The 11,818-nt window shown below is 38.8% G+C and overlaps 1 protein-coding gene and 1 long non-coding RNA gene across 14 annotated transcripts in view; one reads left to right on the forward strand and one right to left on the reverse strand.

The window, feature by feature from the left end:
* Positions 1–8,826, reverse strand: part of NMD3 (NMD3 ribosome export adaptor) — a 27,156-nt gene extending 18,330 nt beyond the window's left edge. For 2 of the 13 annotated variants that reach the window (XM_070072580.2, XM_089331023.1), the window contains exons 1-5: positions 8,671–8,791; positions 8,029–8,205; positions 5,725–5,859; positions 3,439–3,535; positions 469–549 (exon numbers count right to left, since the gene is read on the reverse strand). In XM_070072580.2, coding sequence (XP_069928681.1) covers positions 469–549; positions 3,439–3,535; positions 5,725–5,859; positions 8,029–8,072 — 357 coding nt within the window. In that variant the 5' untranslated portion in view covers positions 8,073–8,205; positions 8,671–8,791. Of the gene's footprint in view, positions 1–468; positions 550–3,438; positions 3,536–5,724; positions 5,860–8,028; positions 8,206–8,613 lie in introns of all 13 variants that reach the window. The other 11 variants (XM_002716356.5, XM_089331024.1, XM_070072581.2 and 8 more) reach the window with 9 other exon arrangements.
* LOC149127087 (uncharacterized) lies at positions 8,806–10,177 on the forward strand. Its single transcript, XR_016232598.1, has 2 exons — positions 8,806–8,891; positions 9,811–10,177. It is a non-coding gene; the product is annotated as an uncharacterized LOC149127087 (long non-coding RNA).
* Positions 10,178–11,818: the final 1,641 nt, after the last annotated feature.

The following is an 11,818-nucleotide window of genomic DNA, read 5'->3' on the forward strand; positions in this document are numbered from 1 at the left end:
TCCACGTGTGTGTGTGTGTATATACATTTATTTATATACAGAATTCATCTTTAAAATAAAAATAAGGAAAACCTTCAGAAAGAAAATATTTCTTTGTTTAATGGTTCCCAATAAAATCGATCAGAAATCGCCTGGGAAGCCTCTGAAATACAAAGATTCTTGGGCATCCATTTACTGACTCACAGTAATTGAACAACCTCACAAATCTGATTCAATATTTGTAAATCATTAGGATCAGCTGAATTTGAGAATTATTGCATTGATCCATGTTTTACTTCAACCTTTTCATAATGAAAATAACTGAAAAGATTATTCAGCCTACTAATCATGAGCAATGGTTGCACATGCTAAAAATAACAGCACATTCTTTTCCATAAAAACTATCCAAGCAATTAGGCAACTTATCACTAGACCCTCATTCTCACTATCTTCACTTTACCTATGTCAAGAAAATTATGTATACCTTACCTCTTTCTGAATAGTCAATTTAACTTTAAGTCTCTTAGAATGGGGCTCAGTCCAAACAAAGCCTGCATCTACAAGCCGTACCTTCAATAAAACACAAAGAAACATAAATTTCCACCTGAGAAGAGAAAAAGGATAAGACAACTCATTTTAAAAATCAGATTTCATCTCTTAAAAAATTTTTTTCATACTTGTCTTGCCTAAGAAATCTGTGATTAACATCGCAACGAATCATTACCACACACAAAAAAATTTCTCATCAAAGATGTTATTAACAGTGGACAATAAGAGGACAATGCAGTAACTACAGTAATACAACTGATACAATTTCTGCCACTGCCCCATCTGTTTTCCTTAGCAACAGCAAATCTCAAAAAAATTGTCCATACAGCTGCTTCTCAGTATCTGTGGGTGATAGGTTCCAGGCCCAATCAAAAGACCAAAATTTGCAGACTTAAAATTCCTTATATAAAATAGCTCAGTAATTGCATATAACCTATGCATATACTTTAAATCATCTCTAAATTACTTTTAATACCTATTACAATGTTAATAGTTGTTATACTGTATTGTTTAGGGAATAATAAGAAAAAAAATCTACATGTTCAGCAGAGATACAATTTTACAAATTTTGCAAATTATTTTTTTACCCACAGTTGGTTCATAGAGGACCAGTTGTACTTGCTACCTCCGCTTCCTTCTCCCATTCTTTTATTTTTGTTCAAATCATGTCTTTACTACCATCACTAAACAGAAGTCACTCATCAGAGTTACTAATGGCCTCCACATTACTAAATCTACAGAAATCATTACTTGACCCAATCAGCTGCAACTCATATGGCCATTCACTCTCCTTATAACACTTTGCCTTCCAAGACACTCCACTCACCTAATATTCCTCCCATCACCCCAGCAGCTCCTTTCTTTCCCGTTTGCAGCTGCTTCCTCATCTTTCCAAACTTTTATCAATGAGTAACTCCAAAATTCAGTCCTTTAAAAGGTTTTCCCTTATCTTTCTAAACTCTGGTCTTACCCAATTCAAGGCTTTAAATGCAATTTATAACCCAAGTACATCTCTCTAGTCTAGAATACTTCCCTTCTTATTATCCAGCTGCCTACTCAGTATTTCTACTTAAATATCTAGTGATCATCTAAGAACTAGTGAAGAGAGGAGCTCTGACTGCTCCGGTCAATAGTGATACATCCAGCATCACTTACACTTACAAATGCACCCAGCAACATCAGTAAACACGACTATCAGATCCACAATCTGTCCACTTCTCACCATCTCCATTGCCGCACCCAAACCATCATTTTTCACGATTACAAGAAGTTCGTGAAAAATGCATTCTGTGAAAATTATGTGTGGCTTTAAAAAATTTCTGCACCAAAATGAATCTATCTTTTAATTCCATTTTCCCAAGAACTTTCTGAAGTACCCTAATATAAGGATTATTTCCTATGTCCCTATACCTACCTTTACCTCCTTCACATCTAAATACAGCAGCCAGAGGGTTCTTCATAAATCATATCATGTCCCTATTCTGATGTTCATCCTTGATACCCATTACACTCAGGATATAAACAAGTCCTCCCAAGAGGCTCCCAGGCCAGACACACTCTGAATTTCCCTGAGTTTCCTGACTTCATCCCCAACTACATTTCCCCTCGACACACCACTCTAACCACACAGGTGAGTCCTTGCCTCTGGTCTCTACATCTCTTGCTGTCTATATTCTGATCCCTCCATTTTCCTCCAGATTTCTGCAGATCCCTCACAATCTTTAATGTTTACTCAAATACTACTTATCAGTGAGGCCTCCGATCAACACCCTATTTTAAATTGCAATCTTCTCTGAACAATTCCTTTTCCCTTCCTAATTTTGTTTCTGTACAGAATTTATGTCTTTTAATACACTATACAATATACCTACATAACTTGATTGTTGCCTACTCTATACACCTAACTCCCTAAACTAGAATATTAACTAAGATAGGGATGGTCTCCCTTATCCATTGCCACATTCCAACACCAAAAGCAGTCTGCGATATGAATTGTCTAAGACTCACTGGACTTGACAAAAGCCTGAAGTATAAAAGCAAAAATACCACAATATGCATAAAAATGATTCCAGAAAAAGACAATGCAGGGAACAAAGGATACTTGAAGAAAAAACTGTATCATCAAAATCTTCAGAAAAACTCAGGGACAGAATGCATCAAGAACATGAAAGACTCCGGAACTTAAAAACATTACTGCTGAAGAAAAAAATCAGCAAAAAGACTGGGAGATAAAGTAAAGGAAACTGCCAAGAACACAAAGATAGGTCCACATTTGTCTAAGAGAAATTGTGGGAACAGGGTAAAGGGAGAAGAAAATAAAGGGAGACATTTCAAAGAACAATTAGATGAGATTTTTTTCAGGGCTTAAAGAAGAATCAGAAAAGATTCAGATTCTCAAACTGAAAGACTTCACTTCAATTAAAAACACACAGGGTAGAAGAGAATCATAAAGTTGAGCATAAAGAAAATTGAAAGCATTACCTAAAGAAGTAAATTGGACTCTAAACAAATGCCGGCTTTTTTGGAGACATGCATACACTGATATTAAGTGATAAGTTCAAACATTTTCTTTCCAAAACAATAATAAAAAGAAATAAATAACATTACTCCAATATTTTAATCTCTTAAAATATATCTAGCAATAATGTATTTTAAGAAAAAAAATTACACATAAAAGTTTTCAATTTTTAAAATGTGAGCCTCTAATTCTTTCAAAGTAAAAATATATTTTAATTTTTCCTAAATTTATAAAAATGGATATATAACTTTAAAAATTAAAACAGCACTTGTAGTGGGGTGTTACTAGTAACAACATTAATATTTTATAGTTATTGCTTAACACGATTTCCTAAAAGTTCATGCTTTCAAGAAAGCACAGCTTTAAATATTAAGTTGAGCTCTGTGACCTACCTTACTCAAAGGGGCTTTGATTTTTTTTAAACACAAAGCAAGAAGTTCCCTGGATTCTAAACCACACTGTATCCAAGTTCCTGGTGGCTGAAAATATCTGAAATAAGATAACAAATCCAACATCTCTTAGGAAAACTAGACATTTCCATCTAAATATGCAGTTATAACATCAATTATTAACCACACTTGATACCCAAGGTTGATCTGAACTCAACCTTAACCCAAGTGTATTTTAAGAGTTCAGAAAACTCACAGACTAGTAGCTTTATTTAAAAAGGTATTGAGAAAACCAATCTGAAATAATCCATTAAAACAGTCTTATTACTACTGCAATCACCAGTTAAAACTCCAGTGAGGATGACAAAATTCCCAGGAATTCCTTAAAGCCATACCGTGAAAAACAAGAATCATCTCAAAATGGCATTAAAATGGTTTATTACATACTTCTAAAATGCTTAAGAATTGCTAATTTCTCACAAAAAAAAGGTAAATCAGTAGCTCACAACACTCCTATCAGCAATAGTTCAGACTAGTCATCACAGTCCAAGGACCTTTTCAAATTTAAATTTTAAAATCTTAAGTAAAGCCTGATTAAATCCCTTATGCATATGGTTTTTTATACCAGCCTATCCAGGACTTAATACATTGTTTGGCACTGTACTTGTTAAATACAGAATATAAGGGTACTTCAAAAAGTTCGTGGTAAATGGAATTAAAATTCTGAAATCTCTGTGTTTTTTTTGATACACATTTTCTATGAAATTTCTGAAGACCACTTATAGAACTTATAGATACTTTCTAAGTACTCTCGTACTTCCACTTGTATTACCTGAATACGTTTTTGCCACACTTGTTAAATAACTGAAAGCTCTGGTTTTTACTTTCCAAGGTTCAATAAAAAACATCCGTGGCACTGTGGCACAGCAGATTAAGCTGCTACCTGCAGCACTAGCATCCCATATGGGCACCAGTTCAAGTCACGGCTGCTCAACTTTCTGTCCTGCTCCCTGCTAACAGTCTGGGAAAGCAGCACAAGACTGCCCAAGTACTTGGGCCCCTGCACCAACATGGGAGACCTGGATGAAGTTCCTGGCTCCTGGCTTTGGCCTGGCCCAACCCTGGCCATCGAAGCCACTTGGGGAGTAAACCAGAGGATGGAAGATCTCTCTCTCTCTCTGCTTCTTCTTCTCTTTCTTTAACTATGCCTTCCAAATAAATAAATCTTGAAAAAAAAATTTGCACAAGTCCCGCTGTGTTTATATTCATGGAGTTAGAAAAAGTTTTCTTATCATCTAATAAAAGTCCTTTATTATGATAAGGAAATGAGGTCTAGAGATGATAAATGGCCAACAGTTTCAAAGAGCTGCTTTGTGAGAAATCTAAGACTAATTGGGTCTTCTGATTCTTTATCCAGCCAGTACTTTTCTTTTTTTACCTTCATCAAACTTTAAGGAATAGCAAATATTTAAAACAGATTAAGCCTCATGCTTGCTAAGCTTGTAAACTGTGAAACAGTACACAAAATTTTGCATGCTTATATATATGTACATGTAAGTATTTTTCTGCAGATATACTTTTCAAATTCTCAAAGAGGTCCAGGAACCATACCCATTAAGCACACACAGAAAGTGCTAGAGTCCTGATCCATTTAGCAACAAGCATTCATCGGGCAATTCTTTCTTACTCACTTGCCCACTAGTAATAAACTATGCTAAACAACTAACAGAATTAAAGAGGAATTAAAATATTAACTTTTAGAAGAAGCCTTCTACCTGCAAATTCTGATCATTCCGGACAGGATTTACTGAGCTTCTTTTCCATCAAAAATTAGTCATTTTAATTACACATGAACATCATTATATATAGTTTTTTAAAACACATACTACATTACCTAAAGCACTTTTTTGTCATATATAGTTTCTGATACCTGAAGGGAAAAAAACCTCACAGTAATAACAATAATATGTCCCTTATAATCTGCTTTCACTAACCCTTGAAACATCCCCACGAATCTGTTAACTATATACATTAAATCTACTAAATCTCTTAAAAAAAAGAAAAAAATCCAAATATATTTATACTTCTTTACCAGATTGGAAGGAAAACTTGAAACGTACAACATGAAATTGTAAATTCTAAAATCTTTGGTGACACCAACATAAATACTAAATAAATCTCAAAGGTTTGTACTTTTAGCCTACATATTTTGATATAATGTCAGGCTATCCTTAGCTATCTCTATATAAATCTCAATTTTAAGTAGGGTAAAATAGTAATGCACTATACCTTTGACATTGTTTGCAGAAAGAAATTGAAACCTGTTTCGGAATACCTTGGCTGATGTCTACTTTACTTCGTAAACAAGCCACACAAATATTGGCAGGATTTGGACTAATCGGGACACCACACTCACAGCACAAGCTTGAATAAATAAAAGACATTTTCTAATTAGATTTTACAAGCACACTGGTTAAGTTAACAAAACCAACTAACAAATAAAAGCTTCCAAGTTAGACCATAATATTTTTGCCATTTAAAAATTACTTATAAGTAAAATTATCTTCAAAGATGCAATAGTTAAAAGAACAACCTTAGGATATTGGGGCAATAAAACAAGGATGGCTACAATTCTTAAAATCCTCAAACCTGGCAGATGTCTCAAGGATCTACAAAGTCAGTACCATCAAACAGAACTTCCTTCAATAATAGAAATGTCCTACAGTAGTCGGGGGAGGGAGGTGGCAGGAGTTACAAAAAAATATGTGGAGGGGGCCAACATTGTGGCATATCAGGATAAGCTGCTGCCTGCAAGGCCAGCATCACACAGGAGTGCTGGTTTGAGTCCCACTTCAATCCAGGCTGCTCCACTTCCAGTCCCTGCTGATGTGCCTGGGAAAGCAGCAGAAGAGAGCCCAACTGCTTGCGTCCCTGCACCCATGTGGAAGACCTGGAAGATGATCCTGGATCCTGGCTTCAGCCTGGCCCAGCCTTAACTATTGTGGCCACTGGGGAAGTGAACCAGCGGTTGAGAGACCTCTCTCTTTCTCTCTGTAACTCTGCCTTTCCAACAAATAAAATAAATCTTAAAAAAAAAAAAAAGGTGGAAAATCGGATTAATAGATAATATGAATTTTCTATCAATTTTTGAAGCCCCCGTGTATTTCTGGTTTATCCAACAAGGTAGCCAGGGCCAATGGAAGTGCCTAACGCAACTGAGAGACTTAATTTTTAATTTTATTTCATGGAAATCTATATTTAAATACCCAGCCTAGGTCTAAACAAGTCTTTTCTATGAAAAACAAATGGAAATGTTACACTGAAACAAATGGAGATATATTGATGAAGACTACAAAACTTATACTAATTTCAATTGCAAATACTTAAAAGGCAACAAAAAAAAAAATTAAAGTTCTCTTTACTATACCCAGCCAAGACCATGAGGAGGTAATCACCGTTAATCATTTGTATATAGCCTTCTAGACAGTTGTATGCAGAATGATTGACACATAGTAACTACATATTTATGTGGTACAATGGACCCCTCCCAGTGTTTCAATTCATGTATACATTGTATGATGGTCAAATCAATGTAATTAGCAGACCCATCACCTTAAACTTTTATTACTTATGGTGAGTATAAGCAAAATCCTTTTAGCTATTTTGAAATATATTAATCCTCTTATCCCCCTACTCTCTTTTTAATTCAACCACCAGATATCAAGCCTTTAAAAATGAGGGTACCTATTTAGCCTAGTTGATGCCTCATCTGTTTTGACCACTATCTCTGCTGCTACACTAAGAACTTTGTCCATTTATACAGCACATACGTAAGACCAACTAGCTCAGGTAAAGAGTATACCTACCTAACTCTTTCTAATAAATATTTTGTTAAAGTAGCTTTGGAAAATGCAAACACTTCTGAACTACAGCAACAGAAATTGATATCTAAATCATTTTCTAATAGTAATAGCAATGTACTCTAATAATAATATACAACAAAAGCACGGCCAATATATAAACATCTACCCAGGGCAGAAACAGGAGAGGAAGCATATAGAATTTTAGTGATTCGGTATAAATCTCAACAGTATCATAATTCTAAGTGTACTTGGGGGCAACGTCCAGTGATTCAGTATAAATGTCAGGAATATTATAATTCTAGTGTACTGGAGGAAGAAAAAATAGAGAACCACTGACACAGAACAATATTGTCCAAAGTTCACTAATCTTCCATGTCCAAGGTATTCCACTAGCCAGCAACAGGTAGATATGAGGCATTTGAAATGTGATTAGTAAAACACAGCAACCGTATACTGTATTCAATTTAAATTTAAATATGCACATGTTGCTAATGGCTACATACTACAGTGTCAATATCCTAGACACACGCATAGATAAGATTTTAACCCTCTTAAAGCACGTACTTACTACAGCAACCTCTGTAACCTAAAACGAATCAGATTTTCTACAGAAATAAAGCTTTTGTTTTTTCCCACTTACGATTAACAACTGTCCCTCATTAGTAAGTTTCAAAGACTCATTTTTAGATCTTCGAAGGTAACAGGGGGACAGGGAAGGGTCGTGACTCACATGTGTCCAGGGTTGCGGTCGGTGGATTCTGTCATATATTCCATCGTTCTGTACACCTTACTTAAAAAAAATTAACGTATAGAAATTTAAATTATTTGTCTAGTCGCCTCTTCCTTCTGTCTCGCTGAATAAGGCGGCAGAGTTTCGTATACACGAGGAGAACAAACTCCTGGTAACCTCGGAAAGAAGCAACTTCTTTAGGATCTGGACCAAGGAATTCCCGGAGTTTCCCATCCGCCAAGACCCCGGGGCCACCAAGCCCCACCGCAGACCTCCGGCCTGGGCGGACCCAAGGCGAGGTCAGCGCGGGCTGCGGACACGCGGCCTGTCACTCGTCAACCCGACGCTAGTACCCCAGGGTCCTGCACCAGGCGGCCGCGCCTCGGACCCGAGCAGAAGGAGACCAGACGGCGACACGGCGCCTGCGGGCTAGCCACCCGTTCCGGACCTCGCATCCGGACCTCACTTCGGCCGCGGGCGGGCGGCGCCCAGGAGGCGCGCCACGCGGACCGAGCCCGCAGCCCGCCCCGCCCCCTCCTCCCGACCCCGCGCTCCGGCAGCCCCGCCATCGGCCCTGGAACCTACTTAGCACCTCCAAACCAGACTGAAATTTGCGAGACACCAAAGAAAAACGACCCTCACCGCCCCGGCCGGACAGCGGCCACCACAGCCGGCTTCACCACAGCCACGATCTCGCGAGAGAAGGACCAGCGCCGGCAGGGGCCGAGCGCGTGTGGATGAGACGGCTGGGGGCAGGGAAAGGGGCGGGCGCAGGGAGCTGGGGGGGCGGGGCGAAGGGGCGTAGAGGCCTCTGGGAAGCAGCCTGGCGGGGACTGGGAGGTTCCGGAGACCGCCCACCTGAGGTAAGCTGCTGTCTTTCTGCTGCGGAGTTCCCGGCCGAACGTCGCCCACGTGTAAACCTCCTTTCAGTTTATCGGGACTGGGAGCTTGCTTCTGGGTCAGATGATTAGTTTATGTGCAAGTTATCTGGAAACATTATGCAAAGAAATTGAACTCCATCGAGAGCCGTGCTTTTGTCCGTGGGTCTACTGCTTGCAACAACCTAATGATTATTTGTTGAATAGATGAAAGAATGAAACGTGTCATAATTATCGGTAAAGAAATCTGTTGTCAGGAGTCACTGTGCACTTACTCCTCATGTAGGATCTCTGTCCTTAATGTGCTGTGTATTGAGATTTAATGCTATAACGAGTACTCAAACAATATATTTCACTTTGTTTTTTTATAGGGGTGCAAACTGTTGAAATCTTTACCTAATGTATACTAAACTGATCCTCTGTAAAAAAAAAAAAAAAAAAATTGTCAACTCCCAACTTGACTCTCACTGGGATTAAACATGACAATAGGTCTGATCTAATTTCATCATCATTTAAAAAAAATCATCTATTATTTTTCACTTTTTGTTTTTGTGTGAGCAAACTGTTGAAATCCTTACTTAATGTATACTAAGCTGATCTTCTGTATATTAAGATAATCGAAAATGAATCTTGATGTGAATGGAAGGGGAGAGGGAGTGGGAAAGGGGAGGGTAGTGGGTGGGAGGGACGGTATGTGGGGGAAGCCATTGTAATCCATAAATCGTACTTTGGAAATTTATATTCATTAAATAAAAGTTAAAAAAAAAAAAAACAAAAAAAAGAAATCTGTTGTCATTTTACACTGTTAGGATGTGCTTACTTATAATGTATTTAATATTTTCATTTGATTTTTATCACTTAATCTTACATTAGTACAGACTCTAATTGCTTTTTCTCCTAACAGAATTTCAAATATTGGGGCCAGCGCTGTGGTGCAGCGGGTTAACACACTGGCCTGAAGCATCGGCATCCCTTATGGGTGCCGGTTCTAGTCCCAGCTGCTCCACTTCTGATCCAGCTCTCTGCTGTGGCCTGGGAAAGCAGTAGAAGATGGCCCAAGTCCTTGGGCCCCTGCACCTGCGTGGGAGACCCGGAAGAAGCTCCTGGTTTCAGATCGGCCGCAGCTCTGGCCGTTGTGGCCAATTGGGAAATGAACCATCGGATGGAAGACCTCTCGCGCGTGCTCTCTCTCTCTCTGCCTCTCCTCTCCTGTCTTCTTCTCTCCTCTCCTCAACTCTTTCAAATAAATAAATAAACCTTTAAAAAAAAAAGAATTTCAAATATTGAAGGGCATGATTTTTTCCCTACTAAATTGTCTCACCCCCAAATTTCAAGAAATAAGTAAGCTGTTATAAAGAGCAATCAAAGAGGGCCTCTTATCATTTCTTGACCATCCGTTTTCCCCTTTGAAAGACTCTTTCAAAAATGCAGTTCTGATTTGGTTACACTCCCTGGTGGTTAACCCTTCAGTGGTCTCTAATCACCTTTGGGATGATTTCCATTTTCTTTGCATGGACAGAAGATTGCTCAGAATCTGATCTCCACATACTCTGTCACATCCCTAAGCACAGACCACAAGCCATACAGACCAACTAGCAGGTGTTCACAGGAAATAGTCAACTTTTGTTACGCCTGACACACTTTGCCTTAAAGTTAAGCCTGTAATTCATTTCCTACGGATGCTGTAACAAATTACCACAAATTTAGTTAGCTTATAAACCACAAATTGGGGCAAGCATTATGGCACTGCAGGTTAAGCTGCCAGCTAGAATGATGGCATCCCACATGAGTGCTGGTTTGCGCTCTGGCTGCTCTGCTTCCTATCCAGCTCCCTGCTAATGCACCTGGGAAAGCAGTGGAGGATGGTCCCCAGGTGCTTGGGCCCCTGCACCCATGTGGGAAGCCAGCATGGAGTTCTAGGCTCTTGGGTTCAGCCTGGCCCAACCCTAACTATTTGCTGCCATTTGGGTGGTAAACCAGCAGATGGAAGATATTCTTCTATGTCTCTCTGTCTCTCCCTCTCCCCTGTAACTCTTTCAAATGAATAAGTAAATATTTTACACACACGTAAACATACACAAATTTATGGATTGACAGGGCTGTATTCTCCCTGGAGACTCTAGGAAAGAATTCATTCCATTGCCTTTCTACTTCTGAAGGCTGCCCACATTCCTTGGCTTGTGTCTACATAATTTTGCTATCATATCTTCTCTCACCCTCTTGTCTCCATCTTATGAAGCCTGTGATTTCCTCAGACCCAACAAGAATATCTTCCCATTACAAGATCCTTCATTTAATCACATCTGCAAAGTCCTTTCTGTCATATAAAGTAATGAGTTCACAGATTTGAAGGACTAGGACACACTGTGCCATAAGCGAAATGCCACCAGGTACACAACTATAAACAAGTTGTATTTACTGCTCATTGAAATTAGTTTTGTTCGCTCCAAAATGCATGTTGAAATTTTGTCCCCAATGTGTTGAGAGGTGGTGGGACCTTTAAGTTTTGAGGAGGTACTAATGCCACACTCAGAGGACTGAGTTAATTCTTTATCGAGTGAGTTCTTGCTCTCATGGGACTGGGTTACGTTGTTGAAAGTAAGACTTCCCCTAATGCTTTGTCTCTTCCATCAGTGCCTGCTTATCACAATGTTACAATGCAGCATTAGGCCCTCTCCAGGTCTGACCACCTGATCTTGGCTTTCCAGCCTCCATACTGTGAGTCAAAATAAACCTCAACTCTCTATAAATTACTTAGTGTTTGGTATTTTATTGTACTAACAGAACACAGACTAAGACTGGTGTTAGAATAAACCTTTTACAGGCTCTGTGCTTGATTGGGTGATTTGGGAGAGGCTCTGAGGTCACAAGGGTTTCCTTTAGATTGGATGCTGTCAGTAAGCAGGAGTTAA

The sequence above is a fragment of the Oryctolagus cuniculus genome, chromosome 4, assembly GCF_051225735.1.
Source record: "Oryctolagus cuniculus isolate XC-2025 breed Fujian yellow rabbit chromosome 4, ASM5122573v1, whole genome shotgun sequence".
NCBI lineage: Eukaryota > Metazoa > Chordata > Mammalia > Lagomorpha > Leporidae > Oryctolagus > Oryctolagus cuniculus.